This window comes from Tachysurus vachellii, chromosome 14 (assembly GCF_030014155.1).
Source record: "Tachysurus vachellii isolate PV-2020 chromosome 14, HZAU_Pvac_v1, whole genome shotgun sequence".
NCBI lineage: Eukaryota > Metazoa > Chordata > Actinopteri > Siluriformes > Bagridae > Tachysurus > Tachysurus vachellii.
The window spans coordinates 6,500,972-6,528,334 of NC_083473.1; the positions used below are offsets into that span (position 1 = coordinate 6,500,972).

General features: G+C 38.7%; 3 protein-coding genes across 4 annotated transcripts in view; all 3 read left to right on the top strand.

Annotated features, from left to right (window-relative positions):
• atp7a (ATPase copper transporting alpha) overlaps window positions 1-16,128 on the top strand; it is a 20,415-nt gene extending 4,287 nt beyond the window's left edge. Inside the window, exons 3-23 of one of the 2 annotated variants that reach the window (XM_060886216.1) lie at window positions 361-826; window positions 1,677-2,405; window positions 2,891-3,103; window positions 4,144-4,307; window positions 4,383-4,544; window positions 4,679-4,755; window positions 4,934-5,156; window positions 5,947-6,180; window positions 7,202-7,296; window positions 7,603-7,730; window positions 8,186-8,340; window positions 8,578-8,712; window positions 9,087-9,281; window positions 9,430-9,612; window positions 9,724-9,934; window positions 10,489-10,635; window positions 10,844-10,986; window positions 12,162-12,365; window positions 12,524-12,641; window positions 12,773-12,875; window positions 13,416-16,128. In XM_060886216.1, coding sequence (XP_060742199.1) covers window positions 361-826; window positions 1,677-2,405; window positions 2,891-3,103; window positions 4,144-4,307; window positions 4,383-4,544; window positions 4,679-4,755; window positions 4,934-5,156; window positions 5,947-6,180; window positions 7,202-7,296; window positions 7,603-7,730; window positions 8,186-8,340; window positions 8,578-8,712; window positions 9,087-9,281; window positions 9,430-9,612; window positions 9,724-9,934; window positions 10,489-10,635; window positions 10,844-10,986; window positions 12,162-12,365; window positions 12,524-12,641; window positions 12,773-12,875; window positions 13,416-13,689 — 4,359 coding nt within the window. In that variant the 3' untranslated portion in view covers window positions 13,690-16,128. The remainder of the gene's footprint in view (window positions 1-360; window positions 827-1,676; window positions 2,406-2,890; window positions 3,104-4,143; window positions 4,308-4,382; window positions 4,545-4,678; window positions 4,756-4,933; window positions 5,157-5,946; window positions 6,181-7,201; window positions 7,297-7,602; window positions 7,731-8,185; window positions 8,341-8,577; window positions 8,713-9,086; window positions 9,282-9,429; window positions 9,613-9,723; window positions 9,935-10,488; window positions 10,636-10,843; window positions 10,987-12,161; window positions 12,366-12,523; window positions 12,642-12,772; window positions 12,876-13,415) is intronic. The other variant, XM_060886217.1, reaches the window with a different exon arrangement.
• A 1,864-nt stretch (window positions 16,129-17,992) lies between these two features.
• Window positions 17,993-20,611, top strand: sowahab (sosondowah ankyrin repeat domain family member Ab). The gene has a single exon (XM_060886957.1). It carries the CDS (start codon window positions 18,120-18,122, stop codon window positions 19,533-19,535), a length of 1,416 nt encoding a protein of 471 aa, XP_060742940.1. The 5' UTR covers window positions 17,993-18,119; the 3' UTR covers window positions 19,536-20,611.
• A 1,187-nt stretch (window positions 20,612-21,798) lies between these two features.
• On the top strand, window positions 21,799-25,497 carry gdf9 (growth differentiation factor 9). The gene is made up of 2 exons (XM_060886850.1): window positions 21,799-22,235; window positions 23,777-25,497. Exons 1-2 carry the CDS (start codon window positions 21,896-21,898, stop codon window positions 24,718-24,720), a joined length of 1,284 nt encoding a protein of 427 aa, XP_060742833.1. The 5' UTR covers window positions 21,799-21,895; the 3' UTR covers window positions 24,721-25,497.
• Window positions 25,498-27,363: the final 1,866 nt, after the last annotated feature.

Genomic DNA, 27,363 nt, shown 5'->3' on the forward strand with positions numbered 1-27,363 from the left:
ATTTGTCACATACACATTTTAGAGCAGAATCAACTTTAAAGGCCTAGCGTTCATTCTTTCATTTCCCTTTTTTTTTTTAAATAAAATAAGTTCTCCATGCTGTCTTGTTGCTCACATGTAGCCTTGTGCTTGTGGATCAGGTGACGCAGTTTATCACAAGTTCTCAATGGGTCAGAGGAGATTACTGAGTTCAGTATGTGTGGGCAAATGTGTCAAAAAGTGCATAGATCTGCAGATTGTAAGTTACATAGTCTACATTGCTCCGAGTTACAGTTTACAGCTTACCATTGAGCAATTTAACAGTTAAAGACTGCGTGGTTGTGTACTGAACCCATTTCATATTCCTCTCTTGTAATACAGGTGTCCTTGGAGAACAACAATGCCACAGTGATATTTGACCAAGCACATTACACTCCAAAATCTATAGCAGAGGCTATTCAAGACATGGGCTTTGAGTCTAGTGCAACAAACGCTAGTCCAACCACAGTTGTTCCAACCGAAATGAGACTATTTCCTGTCAGCAACTGTAGCATGGAATCTGTCTCTCAGCTCCGCCAGCTCAAGGGTGTACTGGAGGCCAAGGAGAATGGCGAAGGCAGGAATCTTGTTGTCACATTTGTCCCGTCAATTGTGAGCATCGAGAGAATCCAAGACCTGCTGAAAACAATGTCCGTCTCTGGCAACAATTCCACAGATCATGCAAGTTCCCGTAGTTCTGGTAGTGTGGAGTTGGTGAAGCTGCGTATTGAGGGCATGACCTGTCTGTCCTGCACCACTACCATTGAGGGCAAGATTGGGAAGTTAAAAGGAGTTCAGAAGATTAAAGGTGAGCCTAAATCTTGTCAGTGTGTTTAAAATATAACTGTTGAAGTTGTTAATGTTTAAGAAGGCCACCACAGATGGACTTGTGGTTTGCTTTTGAAGATGTTTCTACACCTCTTCAAAATCCTCGGCAGAGATTTGACACAATGTTAACAATGTACATGTAAACTAAAATGCTTTATTCCTTTTATACAACAGCAAATTGCCACTAACCATTTTAGTTACTTTTAATATTATGTAATGTCTATGAAATAAGTTCTGGGTATAATTATCACATCACAGTTCAGATCTGTTCCTTTATCACTCCTATAAACATTCAGCAGCCTCTCATGTTTTTTCTCTTATGAAATTAATATGACAGAAAAAAACAAAAACATGTTGGAGAGAAACGTTCAATTTTACTATAGTGGAAGTCGATACTGACTGTTAAAGTGCTTACGTTCAAGACTCTATTCCACTGAAAAACCACCTTACAGAAACCGTCATGATATCAGTGATTAAGTGAATTATACACGGTTCTTTTTTTTAAATCAGATTGAAGAATTCAGTAATGTCGCGATATATAAGCGAATCATTATAACAATGTTTAATTGCCAGATCTACTTCAACAGCTTAGCACTCATGTTATAAATCACTTATAATCACCGATATTAAATGGCAAAGTCCCTTTTAATAAGTGACTAAATCTTTTTCAAGATTAGGAGACCTCTGTAGTTATGCCATACTACCTAATGAATGTATTGCAAACAACATTTATAGGCATATTGAAAAAGACTACTTTCTATGTGTGGGGTGTGTGTGTGTGGAATTTATTGTATTCATCTATTTTATTATAATTTTTTTTCCATTCTCAGTAAATCTTGAGTCCCAGGAAGCCTCAGTGTCCTACTTGCCTTACCTCATCACTGTGGAGGATATCGTGAAGCAGATCGGCGTAGCAGGCTTCAAGGCCTCTGTGAAATCCAAGCCTCCTCAGTTACAGCTTCATTCTTCAGTGGATCAACTGCTAAACACCTCACGATCCATGCATTCTTCTCCAGATGCGAGCACCATTGTGGAGGCAGTGGACACCACCACCTCCATTACCACAATAATAGACGTTACAGGAATGCATTGCAACTCCTGTGTGGTGAACATCCAAGACAATATAGGCAAGCTGCCAGGAGTCAGCTCAGTGCAGGTCTCCTTGGAGAAAGGACAGGCTATAATCCAGCACAATCCAAATTTAGTTACTGCACTAGAGCTACAGAGTGCCATTCAAACACTACCACCAGGGAAATTTAAGACCCAGTCAGCTATGCGCGAGGCTGTAACACCAGCATCTCTCTCAGAACAATCCCTCGCAACGTCCTCTAGCTTTTTGCAACCGCTGGACTCTGTAGTACAAATTCACATAGAGGGTATGACTTGTAAATCGTGCGTGCAGACTATCGAGGGCACCATCTCCCAGAGGAACGGCGTGAGGTCAGCACAAGTTTCCCTGGCTAACCATCAGGGTACGTTTGTTTACGATCCACTGATCACCACATCAGAAGAACTGCGAGCAGCGATTGAGGATATGGGCTTTGATGCATTTTTGCCTGGTGAGCTTCTCTGCTTATTTTTATTATTGTGGCTTCATCTGTTCTGAATTATTAGTACAAAATGCTGTACAAGGACAAGTTTCATGCATATTGAGTACATTTCATATTGTAGTTTAATTTAGGCCCAGGTAATGTTATCAAAACTGGATTTGATGCCACAAATTCCTGCCAAAATTGCTTTTATATAGCTACTAAAGTTTATTTATTTTGATAACGCTTAAATGTGCTACACTGCCAAGAAGCAGTGATATTTAAGGTCATATTGACTGCAATATCTTTTTACCAAGCAAGTCTTTTGGTCATGAAAATAAATAGCTCAGCAAGAAAGAAAACCTCTTGCTGACTGTGCATATTGTTTAATAGAGTGCCACCTTATCGCTGTTTTGTGGGTTAGAGTTTAATGTTTGCATTTTTTGGGTCCTGTAAGTCCTCACCCAACTAAAGACAGTGAGACAATTTCACGTTTTTTATCTCTCATGTAATAGAAACTAATTCATTGGTGCCACCAGAAGCGAAAAGTCCTTCATCTGTAAGGAAATCTGCTTCGTCCCCTGCACTCTCCACCAAAAAGGAGAAGGAAGTGGAGATCGATGCTGAGTCAGCGAAAAACACACATTCCAAATGTTTCATCCAGATCGGTGGTATGACGTGCGCGTCATGCGTAGCCAACATAGAAAGGAACCTCAAAAATGAAACTGGTGAGACACTGACACATTTCAGAAAGCTGCTGATGCCATTAAATACATTATTAAAACCAAAGTTTCTAATCTGGATTATGAGGAACTAATTAACAACATGACTAGTTGTTAGTATTATGCAAATCAAAATCAGGCCACATATCGATGGTCAGAACATTTCTTTCACAACCTGATGTGCTTACAAGTGAACAGTAATATTTGGGTGGATGAGACAGACCAAACGTATTCAGAATCAGGTTTATTGGCCAAGTGGGTTGACACACACACAAGGAATTTGGTTGCATCTGTTGGGAAGGATTATGGATTATGTCGACATTCTAAAAGAATCATGGAGTCAGATCACAGAAGTCTTTTATACTCCCACAACCAGCATAGTCATGATATCTTTCTAGTGAAGGAAAATAAAAATATCACCCCAGCAGGCTGTCTGTTTGAACCTGAAAGAAAGGCAATGGCTCCAGTGTCAAGGCTAATGTTTGTCCTTACTCCAATTAGCATCACTGCATTATTTTGCTGATTTTTGTTACATGAATATCTTGGCACTAACAGTTACCTAGTCTCTGCTCAGGCCTAGGACATTTTGGGGGAGGACGTCACTGTATGAGAGATTAGTACATATGACTAGTGCAAGAATGAAATACAAGATGATTTAAAAATGCCATTTTTCAAGGTTACATGTAAAAATAAATCACATAAATGTCATGATCGCAGTAACATTTTTTTTGTTGCTATTGTTTCAGTGTTTAGAGGGCAACTGATCAATGCTAGTACATAAAAATTAGAACGTTTAATGTAAGTGGAGACACTGCCCAGCACTTTGTTGAAAGATCTTGGGGACAAATGATTATTAGCCAAAATTAGAGTAAATTCAATGCAATAAAAACTTGGTGTATAATGGAAGCAATTTTGATGCTGGAAAATTAGATAAAAAAGTAACAAACTCTCACATTTTGCTAATTAATACAAAATAATTAATTATTAATTAATAAAGTTTTAAAATAATGAATTGTTAATAATCATGAATTGTGTTTTTTCTCAAGGTGTCAACTCTGTGTTGGTGGCTCTGATGGCTAGTAAAGCAGAGGTGCGCTATAACCCTAGTGTCATCGACCCACTGAGGATAGCAGAGTACATCAAAGAGCTGGGCTTCACTGCCTCCGTTTTGGAGAACTACGACGGCTCCAACGGCACCCTCGAGCTTGTGGTGCGTAATCGTTAGATTCCCTTGTTCTTGGATTGAATTATTAGCACCAACATTTCTGTGTCTTTGAACCAACAGGTCAGAGGGATGACATGTGCCTCATGTGTTCACAAAATCGAGTCTAACCTAATGAAACAGAAAGGCATCGTCTATGCTTCTGTGGCCTTGGCAACAAACAAAGCTCATGTCAAATATGACCCAGACGTGACAGGCCCACGGGACATAATGAGATTGATCGAGGTGAGAATTGCTGCTTCACTGTGATTGATTCCGATAGATTTTAGACTTCAGGAGAGAGCAGGAAATCACATTTTTATTCTGTATACGTCTGTGTCAGGCTATTTAGAGTTAAGTCACTTGTTGTTGTTTGACAGAATTTGGGTTTTGAAGCCTCTCTTGTGAAGAAAGATCGCCAAGGGAATCATCTAGATCACAGCAGCGAGATACAGCAGTAAGCTGAAAAGTCCTTGGTTTCACTGAATCATAGAAAACACAATTTACCTTTGACCAAGTCATGTCACATTGCTTTCCATAATTTGTTCAGTTTTATATCATGACAAATTTGTTAAAGAACATTGTTTGATTCATGAGTAATAGCACTGTGCCATTTGTTGTGTGTTTTCTTCTAGATGGAGGAGGTCTTTCCTCATCAGCTTGGTGTTCTGTGTTCCTGTTATGGGCATGATGATCTACATGATGGTGGTGGACCACCAGATTGAGGTGACACACCATCACAACGCCACACCAGAGGACAGACAGATGTACCACTCCAGCATGTTCCTAGAGAGACAGCTCCTCCCTGGCCTGTCCATCATGAACCTTCTTTCCTTCCTCTTCTGTCTGCCTGTACAGGTAACGCACAGCTCATGGAGCGTCTGCTCTAATCTTTGTTATGTAATACAGCTTTACATGCTTTAGAAGTGGTACATACTGTACATGGTCTGGATCGCAACTACACACCAGTGTCTATTCTCTACTCCAGTACCTCTTCGACTGGTTTGGACCGATTTTGTGAATGACGCAAACATACAGTACAATAAAATACAACCCACTAGAAATTGAATTCTTTATTCTATATTATTATTTTATTTTCCTCTATATTTCTGAATATGGGGTTCATGTCAATTAATAGAAAAACGAATTATTTTAAAGAGCACACCATGACACACACACTGTTTTTTTTCTTAGATTTTAGAGAGATGAAATGAATCAGAATCAGAAAGAGCTTTATTGCCAGGTATGTTTTCACATGCAAGGAATTTGTTTTAGTGACAGAAGCTCCACAGTGTAACAGAATGACATATACAATATATATATATATGCAATTTGTATGTACAAGTGTGAAACGTGCAATTGAAATATAAATAGTATGTGCTTTAAGTAAATAATGTGTAAGAATAGTGTTGTGTGTTCCGCGTATGTTAAGTGTTCATCAGATGGATTGCCTGAGGTAAGAAACTGTTCCTATGTCTGGTCGTTCTGGTGCTTAGGGCTCTGTAGCGTCGACCAGATGGCAACAGTTTAAAGAGGGAGTGTGCTGGATGTGAGGGGTCCAGAGTGATTGTCTTTGCCCTTTTGCACACTCTGGAGAAGTACAGATCTTGGATCTAAATGGTTCAAATTTGCTTTCTGTTTTTCACAGTTCATAGGAGGCCGTTACTTCTACACCCAAGCATACAAAGCGCTGAAGCACCGGACTACTAATATGGATGTGCTGATAGTCCTGGCTACTACTATAGCCTTCACCTACTCTGTGGTCATTCTGACGGTGGCCATGATAGAGAGGGCAAAGCTAAACCCCATCACCTTCTTTGATACACCACCAATGCTCTTTGTTTTTATCTCACTGGGAAGGTGGCTGGAGCAAATAGCTAAGGTAGATGCTTTTAACCTAATTGAGTTACTATTGTGAACAGTATAGATACTTGCTCAAGGGTCCGTCGCCAGCATGTAATCAGATCATAATATCTTCAGGGAGTGTTTTGTGTCTTAATTCCAGATAGAGCTGGGTGATATGTCCTTTAAATTGAATCTTCATTTTTTTTAGACAAAATTCGATTTTTGATTTTAAAATTATTATTAAAAAAATGCATAAAACAATAGCTTTTTAGTTTTTTTTTTGAGCAACGTCTGAAAAATACATTCGGCTTGGAAGCTCACGGCGGGGAGTCGATTATTTTGAGCATATGAATAAATCCAGGCTTTTCAACTGTGTATATGGGCAGAATGTCTTTAGCGATGTAACACGCCACAGCATCAATAATATCTTTCCATCGAGGCCCCTGCTTATCATATGGGATACAGTGGGAAAATGTGTCCTCTTTGTTTACCTGCTTTTTAGCTGGTGTTTTAAGGCTGCTGCTGTCTTTTTCTTTAGCTCGCAGCGCCACACGCCTCACATTGAACAACGTGGTTCTGTTTGAGGTGCTGGAATAAATTAGGCGTGCTGCTTCCTTTAGTTGCCACAAACTTCAGACAAATTTTACAGCGGGCTTTGGCTTGTTCACCGTTTGAAGTTGCGAACCCGAACCATTTCCCTACGACTGACTAAACCACACCGCTCTTGGAAACAAGCTCTTTGGTTTTGTTAGAGCACGCTGCCATGTATTTGGTATTTCCCATGTGTGAATCCCGGGTTGGGGGTGGTGGTGGATGTTTTTGGGGGAAAATCAATTTTTGATTTTTGATTTTTCAACATCGACATAAACCAGTAATTCGAATTAATCGATAATAACGATTAATCGCGCAGCTCTAATTCTAGATTTATTCAGTCATAGAGTAGACACTGTACACATCTAGGTATGTATAAGGTATTTTTAGAGGCTAAACTAAAGAGCAAATGTGATCTTTTCCTGGGAAATAATTTTTTTTCTTCTATTGTATTTGCTTCATCACAGAGTAAAACATCAGAGGCTCTGTCCAAGCTGATGTCATTACAGGCGACCGAGGCCACTGTTGTCACTCTAAATGAGGACACAATGACTGTCTTGAGGTACCCTTTTTTTCCCTCTGTAACCAGTTATCTGTTGTAGACACATAACCCACTACCCTTTACAGTTCCTTTGCTTACTGTGTTTATCCATGAAGCATGATGTTATCTCTTTGAGGTACTATGGTTGTCTTAACTTTAATATCAGAGGTAAACCTCAGTAAAAAAATTACTGTTTGGGTATCAGACCTGGTAACTTCTCTCCTTTTGCATTTTCTAAAAGGTGCCTCACATTCTGTGATCCCTACAGGATCTACACATAACAAAGCAACACATGAATCCCTGTATTTTTCCCTCTTTCTCTCTCAGTGAAGAGCAGGTGGATGTGGAGCTGGTGCAGAGGGGCGATGTAGTGAAAGTGGTGCCTGGAGGAAAGTTCCCTGTAGATGGGAGAGTACTTGAAGGGCATTCCATGGCAGACGAGTCACTTATCACAGGTCAGACGTCTCTTAATCACTCATTTCTAGGTTTAATGTGCATTAAATGCACATTAACTATTTGATGATAGTTGGAAGACACAACTGCATTACTCATTACAATACATCATATAACTGCTGCTGTTATATTATCTTAAGTGTTCATGCCTGTATTTTTGCACATGCACTGTAGAATATACAGTATGTAAACTGGTCTGCACTGCTTTTTTTTTATATTGTCTTGTATTGTCTTGTTTTGCACTGTTTCACCAGGTTGCAAAGATGCACTTTATGTGGCTTGGACTAACTAACTTAAATCCTTAGCTCTGTGTTGTTCTATGTAGCACCCTGGTCCTGGAGAAACGTTGCCTCATTTCACTATGTACTGCTTCAGCTATATATGATTGAAATGACCATAAAAGCTTCTTGACTTGACTTGACAAGTAGTTTGTTGTTTAACCTGCGCTGTCCTGCAGGTGAAGCCATGCCTGTGACAAAGAAGCCAGGAAGCACAGTGATCGCAGGCTCCATCAACCAGAACGGCTCTCTGCTGATCCGAGCCACGCACGTCGGCATGGACACTACACTCTCCCAGATAGTCAAACTAGTGGAAGAGGCACAGACCTCAAAGGTGCATTCATTATAGAAAGTCCTTTTCACATTTTATTATTTTAATTACCAATTATTATGATGTTATCACAACAATAATCTGTTCACTGAAAACAGAATTTTCCTTCAGGTTTAGTCATTCAAAGACATCCCAAGTCATAAAGCGTTTGTGCACTGAGAATAACTAATATTATTTTGATGAGACTATAAGTCTGCATGGCTAAATGACAATCCTTATCTAGTCTGTCTCGACCCCCAGGCTCCCATTCAGCAGTTTGCAGATAAGATCAGCGGCTACTTCGTCCCCTTTATCGTAGCCGTCTCTTTGTTCACCCTCATTGCCTGGATTGTGGTTGGATTTGTAGACTTCTCCGTGGTGAAGAAATACTTCCCGGTAAGTGTTTCTGTGCCTTTTACTCTGCAAAAATGAACACTTACCTGTGCTTGTATGCTTTGTCTGTATGGTACTGTTTTATCTGACTGGTTGTTGTTTCAGTCCAGTTTCAAGTGAACTCTAGTGCATCATGTCAATGTAATGTTTATACTAAAGGAAAAAAAATTGTTTATTTTAATTATATTCAGCATGAAACCAAACCAGATAGCAAAGAAAGGTTTAGATTTTGCTCTGACTTAGATAGACTAACAGAACCTACTTCATGAGAAGGTCATGTGATGAATATAATTGTAGTATTTTGGATGCTTGTAACGAAGCTTGTTTGTAAAATGTCTTAACTGGAAATATTTATTTTGGTTTTTTTTTCTGCACAGGATTATGATAGGAGTGTGTCTGAAGCAGAGGCGATTATCCGCTTCGCCTTTCAGGCCTCCATTACTGTGCTTTGTATCGCCTGCCCTTGCTCTCTCGGCCTGGCAACCCCTACGGCAGTGATGGTAGGCACAGGAGTTGGGGCACAGAATGGCATCCTAATTAAAGGCGGGGAACCTCTCGAGACAGCACACAAGGTGAGGGAGAACGTAAAGAGTCAGTTTTTGGGATTGTTTGTCTGTGTGTTCAGTTTTTAATATCAGATTTTTTTCTTATCGAATGTACTGTGACTTGTACTCTACAAAGCAGAACAATCTAAAAAAAAAAGTTTGACCTTTGCCTCAGATTCAGTGTGTGGTTTTTGATAAAACGGGCACCATCACCTATGGAACTCCCAAAGTGGTGCAGGTGAAGGTGTTGGTGGAGGGGAACCAAATGGCACGCTCCAAACTCCTAGCGATTGTGGGAACGGCAGAGAACAACAGCGAGCATCCGCTAGGTGCCGCAATCACCCGCTTCTGTAAACAGGTCTGCACTTTTACCAAATTAATGAGTGTTTCTTTTGTGTCTGGCAGAAGGGCAAATCAGAGGAATAGTGTGTGCTCTGTGATCTTACTCTTTGCTTACATTTCTGTTCAGGAGCTGGGCACAGAGTCGCTGGGCACTTGTACTGATTTCCAAGCAGTACCAGGTTGTGGGATAAAGTGCCAGGTTAGCAACACGGAGAGCCTGCTAAAGAGAGAGGACAGTGACGGTGAGGAGAATGAGCGCAACGCCATCCTTGTGCAGATCAGCGACCCCCGAGCCAGTTCCAATTTTCATCCACTCATCATGGACCCAGAGCCTCTGAGTGAGTCTTCTAGCCTATTACACAAAAACTAGTATGTCTTGGTGCCGACAACAATTATCTTTTATTGCTTAACTGTTAGTGATTAGTTCATGGCTGTAAATAAGAAACATACAAGAAACAAGTTATAATTTTAAAGTGGGCTATGTTTTTGATTTGCTGTAGTTCTTCATATTATCAGTTTTGACATTTTACATGGATAGTGAAGATGAGACACCTTGCTGGAACCACACAAAAATGGTGGTCCAGAAGAAGAAAGCCCTTTGCAAATGATTTTAAGTTTTACATAAATAAAATTTAATTCATTCAAATACTTAAAAAAAAAAAAAAAAAAATTTTTAAATAAATAATTTTTGCGTTCCTTGTTTAAAGACGTTTAACTTTGGGATTTTTTAAAAGTTAAACGTCTTTAAACAAGGAACGCAAAAATTGATGTTTTATTGACTTTGGTATTTTCTTAAACAAACGTCAGAGAGAAGTATTCATTGAGAGAAGTATGCATTGTATTTGAAAAAGCTCTTCACAGGTACAAACCTGATTCTGTTGTGGTTTTTCAGCTTTGGTGCAATCAGCCTCTTACACAGTCCTGATTGGGAACAGGGAGTGGATGAGACGCAACGCCCTACACATACGGCCCGAAGTTGACGATGCCATGATCGAACATGAGAGGAGGGGACGGACTGCTGTACTTGTGGCCGTGGATGGTTAGCAAAAACACTAGTCAGCATTTGTTTAGCATTGTTCACACTGTTATAACCTTATTATATAAATAAATGCATCAGTGGTTAATCCGGATTCCATTTAAAGAAGGATGTGTTTGTTTTATAGCTTGTAGTTTCTTTTAACATCCCTCTATTATGCTACAGTTTTCTTTAATCTAGCTATTTCCTGTGCATGTTTACCTGTACTCAGGTGTGCTGTGTGCCATGGTTGCCATAGCAGACACAGTGAAGCCAGAAGCAGAGCTGGCTGTACACACACTCACCTCTATGGGCCTGGAGGTGGTGCTGATGACTGGCGACAACAGCAAGACAGCGCGAGCCATTGCAGCACAGGTACAATACACTCCTCTCTTTTCAAAAAGAATTCAGGCCACCCACTAACTCAGATTTCAGTCTTGTATTTAGCCCATTTTTCTTTGTTCCAGTTTTTTGTTTGATCAGAAAAAAGAGGCTGAAACTCAACACAACTGTCCTCTTTATTCTGAAATGGAACCTGTGTATAAGAAATACAACCTATTTTGGCTGCTTTGTACTTGTCTGAAGCTGCTGGCTCAGCAGTACAACCGGGTTGTCGGGCAACATTTATTTAAAAAGATATTTAAATATCAAAGATTAGAGCAATGAACAAAAAAACACACAAAACCACAGTGCAAGCATTTTCTTGTTCTCACAGTTCACCTGTCGTGACATTACTGTGTTCTATAATCACTGATAACATAAAGGGCCTTTTTACACCTGGTCACTTCATGTGTTTTCTCTGATCCGATAGCTATCTGATTTGTTAAAACTGTTCCATTTACATTAGGCCACATAAATGCGAATCGGATATCAATCCGATCTTTTTACTCCCGCCCAAAATGCAAATATATTTGACCTCATTTCCGGGGTAATTGAAATGGAACACGCTTTGGTGTATGCGGTTTTCACAACGCAATCAAAAAGAAGACGAAAAAACTTGTTACGACGGTTATGCTACAAAAAACAGCATTTACTGTTTGCTGCATTTTCGCTGGCGGCAGCAGTGCATTTTAAGACCCAACGAGACACCTGTCCAGTTTCATCTGAAATGCGTCCCAGACCACCTCCTGAAGTGGTTTGAGCCATCGGATTTATATCCGTCTCAAAAACGTTTCGGAGGGCATTTAGACCTGGTCTTTTTATGATCGGATAGCTATCTGATTACAGAAAACACATGAAGTGACCAGGTGTAAAAAGCCCCAAAGATGCATGAATGGACAGATGGATAACATTAGGTGGATAGATGGACAGGATGGATGCATGCAATTAGTAGATGAATAAAATGGAAAGATGGGTGGATGGATGGATGGACGGATAAAGTGGACTGGGTCAGTAGATAAAATAGGTTGATGGATAAGATCTGTGCAAGGATGAACAGATATGTGGATATAAAGTATAGATCATGGATAAAACAGATGGATGTGGCAGAATATGTATTTTATAAATATATTGTATATAAATGAACTGGTGCCTTTTTCCTGTGTCTGTAGGTTGGCATCAGGAAGGTGTTTGCTGAGGTTTTGCCCTCTCACAAGGTAGCGAAGGTGGAGCAGCTTCAGCTGACAGGGAAATGCGTGGCTATGGTGGGAGACGGCGTGAACGACTCACCCGCTCTGGCCAAGGCAGACGTGGGCATTGCCATTGGCACAGGCACTGACGTGGCTATTGAAGCAGCTGACATAGTGCTCATCAGGGTAAGATTCCACTACAGAGAAGATATGATGAAGACACAATGTCCTCAATTAGATGTTACATTGTCGCATTGATATTAACCGGCATAGAGGTATTTTATTGTTGTCCTGCACTACTGCAAAATCTTCATAGTACTTCTCCACTACTTTATTTGTTGCAGAACGACCTCCTGGATGTCGTTGGGAGCATTGACTTGTCAAAGAAGACGGTCAGACGGATCCGTATTAACTTTGTATTTGCGCTAATCTACAATCTTGTAGGAATTCCTATTGCAGCTGGTAAACACAAAGACGAAAAAAATGTCTCTCGAGGCCACCATTTTTAAAGCATCTTAAATGACACAGCTAATAAATAGTCTCAGATGCTAGGCTTGCTTCAGTTCTGTTAACAGCAACTTTTCTGTGTCTAGGTATGTTCATACCTATAGGACTGGTGCTACAGCCGTGGATGGGTTCTGCTGCTATGGCTGCTTCTTCTGTATCTGTGGTCCTCTCGTCTCTTTTACTCAAATGGTGAGTGAATTAACTGTGGTCTGCAATATATGTTATAGGCTCCATGCTCATTTGTTTTTGAGATTCATTTATATTTAAAAAAAAAAATCAAGCAGATCAGCAAATCAGCATATAATAACATCGTCTTAATGGCTTGCATGGAAAACACTGCAGTCACACTGTTGCTGTTATTCTCGCTAATGCAGGGAGAGCACGAGCAAGATGATAATTTCAAACATGCGTGTCTTCCACTCAAGCATGTTCATGATCTCTCTAGCTCAGTTTAAGCAAGTTTTTTTAAGAACCATTGTCAAATTGAGAAACCAGAGAAAGACGTTCACATACGTAAGACAAGGTAGTAAGAGTAGGAACAATCTACAGTCATTATGATCATTGTAGCGAATATTGCAGGGATCTGGGTATATATGTTTGTGACTGACATTCGTAAATTAGATCGTAAATCACACAATCTGTTAGTTTAACATGTAATGTAAAAGAGTTTTTTTTTTTTTTTTTTAATTATAAGCGATACCTGGTTTCTTCTCAACCTTATCTTAACAGTTACACCAAGCCCACTGCTGAGAAGCTGGAGCAACAGATATTGGGGCAGCGTAAACTTGGCAGTCTTTCAGACGTCAGCGTTCACATCGGCATGGGTGAACTGCGCCGGTCCTCGCCCAGACTCAGCTTACTCGACCGGATTGTCAACTACAGCCGAGCCTCTATCAACTCCCTTCGCTCAGAAAAACACTCGCTCAACAGCATGGCCTTAAGTGAACCTGACAAACACTCACTGCTCATAGCCGGAGCTCACTGCGACGAGGAGATTGCCTAATGGGGCGTTACCAGGAGCAATGTGACATTAACACACTTCAGTGCCTGAGAGGAGGAACCAAATTTCACACACACACACACACACACACACACACACACACACACACACACACACACACAGAGGCACACACCTGTTTTGCTTAAAGCTGCTGTGTGGCGTCGCTAGAAGTTCATGCACCAGTCTCCATGTCTCTACGGCACCCTGTGTGTAACTGGTTGAGCTTAGAGCCAAAATTGTAAGGAAAAGTAGGAACTCAAACACATGATCATGGCGATCATGGGATTGTTTTTTGTTTATTTTTAAATGACAATCTACATGACAGCCCAAAGAATTTTGGACATGTAACATTTTATTTCTACGACAAGCTTGCTGAGTTTTAAGACTTTAATTAAATATTTATAATGTCATTTATTTATACTTAAGAATGTAGGAAATGTAACAAAGGAAGTTAAAGATATTTTATTTATCCAAATATTTTTCACTGACATTATTGCCTTTGATCAGCAAATGTAAATTCGTTACATTTACCATGTTCAGTGTTCGCATTCTCAACACTCACATTTCGATAGCCCTGATGCTGCTTTTCACCTATTCCTGAACTCAGTCTAGTTTTTTATTTTGGGGCTTAAAAATAGATAAGATAGAACACATTCCAAAGAAGGTTACCTCTAAATAAAAAATGAAAAAACCTTGAGTGAAAATTGCTTAATTAAAATTGGTAGTAAGCAAGGACAAAACAAATCCTGCAGGCTTCTTCGGTCGTATCACTTCCTTGATATAGCAGTTTTTTATTTTATATAAAATAATTACGGATATTACTAATGAGGAAGATGAAAATGTAAGCTTTTGGTGAAATAATTAGAAGAAAAATAAAATAGTCACTATTTATTTTTTCAGGTATGCATTGATTGCTGATATCGATAGAGAAACCGAGTCGATGGACATCCTGTGTTTCTGTTACTGTTACTGTTTCTTGTTTGTAAGGTTTTCTACACTTGAATCATCACTGTAGCTGAAGCATTTTAGGATGGAGATTGGATTTCAACCTGTCACACATTTAATCACTCAATGATCACACAAGTCACTTGCAAGAAAGGAAATCAAGCATTGTAAGTTTAATTAAAACAATTGCATTAGGGTTCGGCTGAGGTGGATATACCAAGGTCACGGTCAAGTGACAAGTTAGGGAAAAAACAATGAGGGAGAAAATGAGAACACCTTTGAATACATTGATTGATAAACCGGTTGGGGAAAAATGGGTTTACATAATATTAGTAAAAATAAATAGAAAATCACATTTGATCAAACATATACAATGTGTTATATAAAATAATGTAAGCCAATTCGACAATTAATTGCTAATTCGATAGACCACAGTTTTATGATAATGATGTTGATAAAGTTAATGGCTTCTGAGCTGTTAATCATGCATTATGCTGAGCATTATTCTGGATTATGTTTTTTTGGGGAGGGCTTTATTTTACCTCCACTTAGTGAAGGAAAGAAAGCTGCTAGTCTATAAACTTTAAAATATTAGTCATTAGGAGTGGGGAAAAAAATATGTTTTATAATCACACAGTGGAGAAGTTTAAAAATTTTGGAAGCACCGTTAACCAGTTTCTGTGCCAGCATTATAGCTGAGGTTTAAAAAAAAGGTCACCTTTATTATCATGTATGTATGTATGTATGGAACAATGGACTGAATTAGCCAGGCCTTCCGTGCTACAGGGCACTTTAAATATGGCACTTGAGTGAGTTGAGAAGTAAACTAAAGCAAAAATTAGCTAATTAAGTACTGCGTGAATTGTAGGACTTCTTTTTTTCTTGTTTTGGTTTCAGTACACAAAGACCCTGTATTTCTTATCAGTGTGCAAGAGAATTAATAGGAAAAAAGCAGCATTAATTTGATCTAAAAATTTTAGATTTGTGGAGGTAAAAAATTTTTTGTATCTTTTTGCCTGCTCTTATAGATTATTCTGATCCTTAAGTTAAATTAATTTCTACGTTTCTTTGAATTGAACAAAACGCATTAAACCCAGACTTTCAGAATCAATGCAGCTCCATCAGAGACTGTTCTGTTGTTTATTCAGTTTCATCTGGGATGTGTGCATTTTTGTGAAAAATTAATTGTATTGTCCAACCCTTAAAGTTGTGTAACAAGGATAGAGGGGATATTGTGTCACTGTGCCTTTTTTTATACGATTGCTCATTTGAAGGATTTTTAAGGCCTTAGTGAAGCAGATGAACTGGAATGTAGGCCTCATGTGCAACCGATGCCTTTGTTAGTTCGCAGTGTTTTCACTGTGCTGAGCTGCTGTATTTATTGCTCTTCTTGCCAGGTGTCTGTTTGAAGCTGTGACTAAATGTGATTTATAAAACAGATTTGGCATATTTTGTGGTTGTTATGCAATCTCAATAAACTACAGCTTGTGAGATCCATTTTATTTCCAAAAAGCATTTGAACTTTTGCATTTCTTAAAAATCTCCTAAAAATGCACATTCAATGAACGGAGACTTTTAGTGAAAATACTGAAAAATTACAGTAAATAGGATTCTACTTTTGTTAATTTTATTTACCCGGATTTCATTAGCTGAACAGCTTTGAGATATATCACAAGGGGGCATCTCAATGTAGATAATAATTTGCCTGTGTTTTTTTTTTTTTTTTTTTTTTTTTTACTGTGTACATACAAATCCAGTTTATTAATATGACACTTCATTTACATCATTAGAATTACATTTACTTTTACATTTATGGCATTTGGCAGATGTCCTCCAGAGCAACGTATGGATGTCTAAGAATAAATATATCCTGATACTGGTTTATGAGGTTACAGGCTAAAGCGCTAAAGTTATTAAATTAATTTAATTTTTTTTCAAATCATTAACACCAACTACATGAATAGTGCAGAAATATGTGTATGTGTCTGTGTGTATGTGTGTGGGTATGTGTGTATGTATGGGTTTGTGTGTCTGGTGTGTGTATGTGTGCATATGTGTGTATGTATGTGTCTGGTGTGTGGGTGTATGTGTATGTGTGTTTGTGTGTGTACAGTATTTTCCACTAACATAAATGAACTTCAAAGTAAAAAGCTGATGCACTTGAACAGATACCATATATTTCATTAATTAACTGATATTTATTAATATTGTTAAAATAGTAATATTTTGTTTAGGTTTTTTACCAAATTAATTGTTAAAAACAAATGACTAATTTGTTTATAGACTTACTAAACACTGTCGAGTTATAATCTTTTTTTATGGATGTAAATATATGGATGACTAAGAATAAATATATCCTGATACTGGTTTATGAGGTTGCAGGCTTAACACCCACTACATGAATAGTGCAGGGGTGTGTGTGTGTGTGTGTGTGTGTGTGGGACTACAGACTGGGGATCAACGATGGACAGAGGGGGATAAAGCTTTAACTGGAGGCGAATGACAACAAATGGGTATTTGTTATTTGTAAAGTATACATCACATAGTAAAGCAATCAGCATCAACATACGTGAGACTCACAGTGTAGGTGTTTTTATGAACAATTTTACATTTACATTTACAGCATTTGGCAGACGCCCTTATCCAATTTCTGTTTGTTTGCACAAACGTAAAACAAATAAGTAAACAAACAAATAAATAAAACTAATGCCTTTGCGGTAATTAACTGTTACTGTTACACAACACGTGATTGTGTGAGTGAATGAGAGTGTGTGTGTGCCCTGTGATGGGTTGGCACTCCATCCAGGGTGTATCCTGCCTTGATGCCCAATGACGCCTGAGATAGGCACAGGCTCCCCGTGACCCGAGGTAGTTCGGATAAGCGGTAGAAGATGATGAATGAATGAATGAATGTTACACAACACTATTCTGGAAAAAGTCAGCCGGTCGTGCACGCGCATTCATGAGATATATTCAGTGCGCGCCCACGCTGTCGGGCAACAAGGAAATTTGGGGAGAACCGGAAGTAGCACTTACATCATTACCATCATCCAGTCTAACATTATAGCCAGTACAAAGGTTTCAACAACAAAAAAACAAAAAACTTTTTTAGCTTGAATTTACTGCCTGCTATTTTTGCAATTGGAAAGAGTTTGTTATTAAAAAAAAAATATGACATCCCTGGAGTTGGTTAGTGCTGTTATATAAGACTATTTTTTCTGCAACAATAAACAAACACATGAACGCGCATTCTCATTCAGAGCTCCATTCAGTGCGCGTCCACGGGGAATTGTGTGTGTGTGTGTGTGTGTGTGTGTGTGTGTGTGTGTGTGTGTCGGGAAACTTTCCCAGGAAACTAAAGTTGTGGAGAACCGGAAGCAGCAGGTTAAAAAAGGGATCCTAAAGATAACACAAGAGGGAGGGTTGCTGATTAGTTTGTCTGCTGAATTAAGAACATTATCGTGCTTAATGGTTAAGTAAAAATAAAGATGGCACTGACCCAGGATGCGGTTTTATTATTTTTAATGTCGCGCGGAGGAAAAGTGACGAACCCGGAGCTTGTGAGCGCGTTCACGACGCACATCAACTGCAGCGAGCCAGAGGAAAGAAGACGCAACAGGGATCTGTTTAAGAGTTTCATCAACAACGTGGCTGTAGTTAAACGGGTCGATGATGTCAAATACGTCGTCGTGAAGAAGAAATACCAAGAGATGTTCAATGCAGGAAAGTCCTCTATAGCATCATCATCATCTCCATCCTCCTCCTCCACCTCATCATCATCATGCATAACACAACAAAGATGTTTTTCCAAATGTGACTCCGTCTCGATAACCAGTGCAGACGTTTTAAATAACAATTCCTGCTTTTGCACAAGTCCACAGGGCTGCTATATTCCCAATTCTAAAGATTTTGTGACAAAACAAAAGTTTCAGATTAGATCACCTGAAAGTGATGCTGTGATTGCTACAGTCACCAAGTCCAACCAGGAGGAATCTTTGTCAGCTTGTGTGCGTAATGTAGCTAATAATACCAGAAAGGGCCAAACGGGAGCTGTTTTTGCTGTTGTGGCTATAAAATCACCACCTAGTTCACAAGCTGAGAAGATTAAACTCAACCACAGAATACGTGTGTGTCAGCAGGGAGTCGAGATACCACAACAGCAAGCGTTCAAAACTCTGAAAGCTGGAAACAGTTCACCATACCTGATTCATGAATCTGATCTAAACAAATCACCAAGAATAAAAAGGAGACAGACTGCGGTGCCTAGTTCACCAGCACCGAAAAGGGGAAACAAAGCTGATAAACCCGGTTTCATTGGAAAGAAAAGAGAACCAAGAGAACACGAGTGGTTTGTAAAGTCAGCAACGGGATGCTGGAGTCAAATCTATAACCTCTTGCTGGAGGATGCACACCTGGCAGATAAGAGAAACTTCATATCTGGCTTCACAGTACTTCACTGGGCCGCCAAACATGGAAACAGCAAAATGGTGCGTAAAATCCTTGATGTTGGTAAGAAAGTTGATGTGAACATCAAGAGCCATGATGGTTACACACCTCTACATGTTGCTGCCATTCACAGCCACGTATCAGTCTTAAATTTACTGGTGCGCCAGTATGGTGCCAGCTGCAACGTACGTGACAACAGTGGCAAAAAGGCATATCAGTACTTACACAAGGACCTGTCAGCTGAGGTCAGGGAGCTGCTCGGAGACCCTGCTGTTTCGTGTCAGGACGCAGAACACATGTATTCAGATAATCAGCACTTTTCAGATATGTCTAAAAACCATAATACATTCAGTAAACTATTTCAAGCAGGTATGGGACACAGGAAGAAATCCAGACATCAATCAAGCTTCCGTTTAATCAGAGATGAACAGGAAGAGAAGAACAAAGACTGTACATAGGTCACGAACACTAATGAGGTACCCAGATTTGAGTTTATGCTCATGAATGTGCTTTCTTAATTTAATTCATAGTGATATTTAGCTTTATACCACAGCACTGTTTCCTGAATGAACCTAAACTCAGATTAGTGTCTCTGTGGAGTTTTGTATGTTCCTCCCCTTTCTGTGTGGATTTCCTCCAAGGATCTTCAGTTTCCTCCCACCTCTTAAAAACATGCAAGTAGGTTGATTTGCGACTTGGTGTCTTTCCCCATCATTCCACAGTGTTCCTGGGATAGAACTGGAATGGCTGATGAAGTTGACAACAGCAAATGATGATCTATTAAACTAAAGTATTTTCCACTAACATAAATGAACTTCCCTGTAAAAAGCTGATGCACTTGAACAGATACCATATGTTTTGTTAATTAACTGATATTTATTAATATAGTTAAAATAGTGATATTTTGTTTAGGTGTTTAACCAAATTAATTGTTAAAAAACAAATGACTAATTTGTTTATAGACTTTTCAGACACTAAACACTGTTGACTTATAATCGATTTTTTATTTTATGTCTTGGGTAAATGCCTTTATTTATTTTTAAATGTAACTTAAGCATTAGCCTTAACTATTTGTTATCATCCACACAAATTACTTTACACATACATGCATCATTTTCACAAAACGATGCGAGAATCCTATACTTTTGGTGAGATTTAAAAATCACACGTAGATTTCATTTCAGATATTGCACCATAGTCTTGTTTATATCATGACATGAAAGTGTGACAATTTCTCATTATAGCGTTATTATAGAAAATATGAGCTATGTGCACCTGTCTGTGACTCTGAATGTGTTTGTAGACAAATTAAGAAAAACATTTTTTTCAGTGTCTGTGTGTGTGAAAGTGCAAAAATGTCAAGGAGTAATTTTTATCTGTAAGTTTTTCCTCTGTGTACTGAAATGTTTTAGGCTATATGGAGGTATGTGGGAACGTGGCTCAGATGATCAAGGGACACCCAAGAAGCCACTGTTGGGCCTTTAGATAATATTGTAAATTGTAATTAATTTTGGATAAAGGCATCATATGAATAGATGTACCATACATTTTTATAACACTTGATTCTTATTCTGAACTGGTAATAAATTAACTGCTAGACATTCATTAGTTCTTATTTTTTGTCCTTTATTTTGTTTCTAATTCTTTCAGAATTATAAATTAGAAATCATGTGCATGTTTTCTCCTTTATAAATCACTGCTTGCTCATTTCTGCCATATCTTATTCTGTGACTGTGTGTGGGCTGTACTGAGAAAAGTCTGGCTGATTATACTGGAATCAAAGAACTAGTCAGTGTGTGTGTGGTGTGTAGGAATGTGCTTCTTGAATTTATTACATTTTGCTCGTATCTATGAAAGAATGTTCTTTCTAATAGAATATAATCACAACATACTCTGTACACTTTAACAGATGCCTTTTAATATTTTCATATGAATTTCTTTTTATAGTACTATGAAATATTAACAAATATGAACAATGATAGAATAAATTTCTGTCAGCTACACAAGTGGTGTATTTTTGCAGTATTACCTTTGGATCTTGAAATATTTTTTATTTAGTAATAAATACAAAGAAATGTGACATGGACTCTTCACATGTGGATAGTCATATGATCTACACGCGAAAATCCACGTTTTTTATATTGTACAACACACTTTACAGTACTGAACTGTTACCGTTACACACACACGCACATATATGAACAAATGCATGTGAAAACCATAACAATTTCACATGCATTTGTTCATGTGTGTGTTTATTTTCTTCCAAAAATGTTTTCTATTCAATATGATCATTTTCCACATGTAGGCCCTGTATTTTTATTTAGCCATCATGATGTCCCATGTGTTTATCTAAACTCACGGGTGGAATTTTTTCAGCCTTATGAAACATTTTTTTGTCTTTACACGTGACCGTGTCCTGCTTAGCATTCTGAACATATTACCTACGTAATCATACAAAAAGAAATGTAGATTAAGTTGTTAAGAGTTTGTTTTTAGACGCTACATATTTTATGTGGTGATGTAAAAAGTGCCATCAGTTTAGAAGACAGAGATGCGTTTAAATTAGTGAGTGAGTGTGTGTTGTGTTGTGTATGTGGTGTGTTGTGTGTGTGTGTGTGTGTTGTGTATGTGGTGTGTTGTGTTTTGCTGGAACTCTTTCCCATGTACTAAAGAAACGTCCTGCACGCCTGTGCGCCTGGTTTGAGATGATTACATACACCTGTGAAGTAAAGCACGACCGGAAGTGTGTATGGCCCGGGAAGAATTTTAGCAAGAGAATTCTGCAAGAGCACGTCGAAGAATGTGTTAAAGTTTGATGCATTTATCGATCATGATTAAGCGGAATTGTGCAGTTTTTTACCTAAACGCGCTGGTGCTCGTGATGCTGGGCACCGGAGTGTCAGGACTCTCTGGTCAACACGCCGAGAACTTAGTGCATCACGGCAACATTTTAAGCCCGTTACTGAAAGCCTTATCGGATCACGAGCCATGGGGAATTCACTTCCCGAGAACTAGACCCGATTCTAGATACGTACGATTCATGAAAAGGCTTTACAAGCTGTCTACCAAGCAAGAGAGGAGCCACGAGGCGTCTCACCTTTACAACACGGTGCGCTTGATCACACCACGGCAGGAGTGTCTGGATCAGTGTGGAGGTACAAACACACCAAACACACCCCTGAGAGCTGTTCAGTTAATGTGTGAAGATAAACTTGTGTGTGTCAGCCACACTTCAGTAGTAAGGACCACCTCTGACCAGGTGTTTTTTCCTCTGTGTGTGTGTGTGTGTGTGTGTGTGTGTGTGTGTGGGGCACTGGTATGAGTGTATCAGGAGCAATAGCTTTAGGAACCCCCAGTCTGGTCTAATTGCACAGGGACTGGTGACTCAGATTTCCCCCTAGGTGTGAATAATGCTCTTGAGGTTGCAACGGCAAACCCCAAAAGACAACCCACCTGAACTTCTCACCTATGAGTTCCTTCCCAGTGTATGGAGTGATTTGAAAGTAGACTGTAGCACAGCTTCACCATATGATGAGTTGTATTGTATGTGTACTGGCTAAGTGGTGAATCTAATGCAGGATTCAGGCTGTATTCCCACATTGAATCAAGTGTTCCCAGCATACGCTCTGAATCCACCTTGTCATCTCAGGCAGATTTTCCCCTACTGTTGTCCTTTATGGTTTGATATGTCTTGATATGTTTGATTTGTTTTAGAGTTGGTGTGGGACAATTCCTACAGTGAAAACCACTACAATATCCAAACAATCCTCAGTTGAATTGATTTGAATTGCTTTGTAACACCTCAGTGTCAGAAATCCATGTATTTCTCACTGACTGATTTCTAACAGTTAGTACTAATACTAGTACTAATACATTGTGATTATAGCAGCTATAATTAATGAGCTTGTTTTTGCAGATTTTTGTCTTGGTTTAATGTCTTAAATCATGCTTGAACACTGGCTAATAGTTTCTTACATTACAATGGCGTTTGACTACCTTCTGATTGTGCCATTGGTGGGATTTAACCCTCATTTCATCTATACCTTAGTTGTTCTCTCTCCTCCTGTTCACTCTGCTCAAAGCTTTTAAACACTTATGCTGCTGTAATATCACAGTCAATTTGCTTGTACTCATTATATAGGTCATTAACTAGCTGGGTGCAGACTCTGTTATAACCTTGTATAACTGCATTGCATTTTGGAGCCTTAAGTCTAATTTTTGTTGTCTCCATTTGAGTTTGAGGATTTGTCAGTACTGATATTGAACATCGCTGTAAAATGGTAAGTTAGACAAGAAGTGCTTTTGTTTATAGGTGATAACAGCAAAATCTGACTATTTACTTTGTTTGATTTTTTTTTTGTTTCTTATTTAACATAATTGGACCTGTGCTATCAATTACAATATCTAAAGAAATAATTGAAATAAACTAGCACCACAATCACTAAACACACCACCAGTTTTTTTTAATACAGATATATTTAGTGTTTCAGGGTCTGGTTTTCCATTCAGATTACTGAATTTAGCTTTACTGATACAGATTATTAGAATTAAAGAAGTAATTCTTCTTCCCATTATGTGATGTGAAACCTAATTTCCAGTTAATTAGTTTGATACTGTCAGGATGAGACCCCAGAAAAAACATTTTATTCAGGCAATGAACATGAATTATTTCTTAAGTAATTTTTTTTTCCTGCAGAATTTCTCATGCAGGACATTTCCTACAGTCTGAACCGTGTACGAGCCCAAGAACAGCTGCTCAAATCCGTTCTGCTTTACTCCTTGGACCATAACTACGCGGTATCACTTACCTCCCACTGTTACCTGTACATGAAGGAACAGACGCCTTCAGATCAGCATATGTGCCTCAGCTCTCCCAGCTCACAGCACTCTGTGTCACCAATCAGTTTCCACTTTCGAGTCAACAGAGCCAGCCACCACAAGTGGGTGGAGGTGGACGTGACACCCTTCCTCCACCCTCTCATCCAGGGCCACAAAAAGGACATCCACCTCCTCATCAACCTCACCTGCCTGGATGATGAACCAGGATATCACACTTCCAGAAGTCTTGTGGAGCTCACGCACATGGCGCCGTCTCTTTTGCTCTATCTGAACGACACCAGTGAGGTGGCTTATCAAAGAGGTTCCACAAACACCAGGCTGGGAGAAATCCATTCCAACCATTGGGGTGAGAATATACAGAGCCAGCTGTACGGACCTGGTATTCAGAGGCTGAAGTGGAGAGATCGGAGGAACGCTCCAAACGTAACTCAGTCCTTAAAGTCGAGCACTGAAAGTGGACCACAGCCCAAATTCGAGCACCCGACAGAAGACTGCGACCTTTATGACTTCCGCGTGAGCTTCTCACAGCTCAGACTAGATCACTGGATCATAGCGCCCTCCAAGTACAATCCCAGGTACTGCAAAGGCATTTGTCCTCGAGTTGTGGGCCACATCTACGGCTCTCCGGTGCACACAATGGTTCAGAACATTATATATGAGAAGCTGGACTCCTCCATGCCAAGACCTTCCTGTGTTCCATCTGAATACGACCCTCTGAGTGTTCTGACCATTGAAAACGATGGCTCTATTGCATATAAGGAATACGAAGAAATGATTGCCAATAAGTGTACCTGCCGTTAATAGCATTCTGCATTATTATTTCCACATTTGCTGTTCTCGATCTCGAGTTGCTGATGCGAATTGCTGATGACCTCGTAACCTTGCACATAGTGCCCATTTTATCCACCTGGACAGTTTAAGATGCCATTGAATGTATTCTGCTTATTCTCTTCTAGTTGTGCAATATTTTCTCATTTGTATCCAGAGATTTTTTTTTTTTTGAACGTATAAAAGAATGTAACAGAGCACATGATTGGAATTTTTTTGGTTGTTTTTGATAATAGTTGAATTTTTTTGGTAGGTGTGTCTCAGGTCTTTATGTATAATGCAAATGGCAAACGTTTTAAAAAATGTATCTAATTCTGGACAAATTATGAAAAGTGTGGTCCTGTTTTCTTATTGGACCACTTTAACATATGTTTTTAATACCTGGGGATTGCAGACAGTTGTCTTATGGGCAACCTCTCTCTTCATGATGTCCAGAAAATAAGAAATAATAAATTTGCCCTAAATTCTCTGGGGCATTTAATCACTTTGTGCTTTATGGTTTAAAGCTGAGTATGTCATATATCTATTTATGTAATTTATGCCTGTGTACATTGGTCTGACTGGCTCTGATATCACCTCAAATATGTAATGAAAAACATCTTGATATATTACAGAGAAAAAAAAACTGGAAATAAAAAAAGTGAGCACCCTGGAGATTGTTAGTTTATTGTTCTGGCAGAGATTTTGAAAACTAGTCAATTCAAATATAACTGTATTTGCCGGTGTGTTCAATAAAAAATATATCTTTCAGTCGGAGTACTGTAGATTTGATTTTATGTCTCTTGCTATAAAGAATCAGATCTGCTGAATGAGGGTATATTAAGAGAAACAATCCAAATATGTTAATTTAGAAATAGATTATTCTGGTATTAAAGAAATTTCTAATTTGTTTTAGCTAACAAGACTGCATGGTACAGTAGGTAGCTTTAAAAGCTAGTGTAGCTTCTTGTTAGAGTTCTGTAGCTGCTAGAGGTTTAACACAATGACACTTTAATTATCTGTACCTCTTTAGTGCTCTTGCTGGGGCAGGGGTAGCTCAGTGCTTAAGTTGCAAAACGCCATAAATGTAAATGCTCCAAATGATTATTATTTGTTTAATAACCAAAAAACTTGGATGTAGAAATGCCAGCACTTGTCAGCATGATGTGTGTCTCTGACAGTTCCTCAACTTCTGCTACGTTAATTCAGTTCGTAACTAGATTCGGCTAGAGACTGTTTAATTCCTGCTCACACAATTTTTCTTCTTCTTTTTTTTTGATGGTTCTATTTCCCAAAATCTAAACAAATTATTAGTCTAATTTAAAATTATTGCTACTGTGACCAAGCACTTACTGTAGGAGCTATTTGTCTATTTTTGTTTGTGTAATGTTAAATTTCATTTATTTGTTAAGTAGTTTATTTTTTGGTCTTTTGTGTTAATTTATGTAAATTAGAATATGTTTACTTTTCTTAGTATTCTTCTAATTGGATTGGTTAGTATTTCTTTTTTATTGGGTTAGGCCATGTGCACCTAGGGGATAAAAGGGGTTCAGTTGTATCAGCCCATAATGCACCTGGGTGGGCCTATTTTTGACAAACTGGTAAAAAACCATAGGCCCACCCAGGTGCATTCTGGGCTGCCACAACTGACTGGCTGTGCCAGTTGGGCACAAGGAGCAGGAGATGCAAAATTGTTTTTTTGCTTGCGAATCCTTTAATAAAGCTCACCAAATGCATCATCTGGCTTGGACTCAATCCTTTAACTGTGTAAACCACAAGCCATTGTGTATCTTGGTGATTATTTGAGTTATTTTGAAGTTGTTTGATTTATCTTTTCTTTTTCTTTTTTTTGATTTCATTTAATTTGACAAATGGTCACTATAGTTACTAAGGATGCTGTTCTAGTTATATATATATATATATATATATATATATATATATATATATATATATATATATCTTGTCCATGATTGCCATATGAAAGGAAAAACAACAACAGGATTTCCTGTGAACCTTTCTGGTAATTTTAAAAAATTAATAGTGTTCGATCCTTTTTCTGTCTGTATCTGATTAGAATACGTTTTCTGTTCCTCAGTGTGGCAATGGTAGTCGTATACTTGTAACTGGAAGGCTGACTGTAGTGAGGTGGTGTGTTGTGATGTAAGAAGTGGTTAGGTAACTGACCTGTTAATTCCTCAAGACCTCCTGTTGGTTAATTCCACTCAACCACAAACTGTTGTAGAAAGGACATTATTTACATTTACATTACTTACTGTCCAGTGTCACCCAAATGAGGATGAGGTTCCCTTCTGAGGTTTCCGTCTTTCAAAATTGTATTCTGTTTCTATACTTCTGTAAAGCTGCTTTAAGACAACAAAAAACACAATGCAAATAAACTGAATTGAGTTTAATATCTTGGATGATCTGTTTAATCGTGTCATGAACTGCTGACCGATTCAGCAGTATGAAAACTAAAGATTTGCTATCAGGGTTTCAAAAATGCAGTCTCTCCTTGGGTTGTTGCTTTTGAAAATGGGCTGTGATAAAAATGGGTAACCAAGGAATATTTTGGTGTTGGGCTGATGGATGTTTTCTTTCAATTTTAAATGAACCCATTTTATTTAAGAGTGTTTACAT

Coding starts and splice junctions, on each gene's coding strand:
- gdf9 (XM_060886850.1), top strand. CDS start 21,896: ATGCATTTATCGATCATGATTAAGCGGAATTGTGCAGTTTTTTACCTA. Junction 22,236..23,776: donor GTGTCTGGATCAGTGTGGAG/GTACAAACACAC, acceptor TTTTTCCTGCAG/AATTTCTCATGCAGGACATT.
- sowahab (XM_060886957.1), top strand. CDS start 18,120: ATGGCACTGACCCAGGATGCGGTTTTATTATTTTTAATGTCGCGCGGA.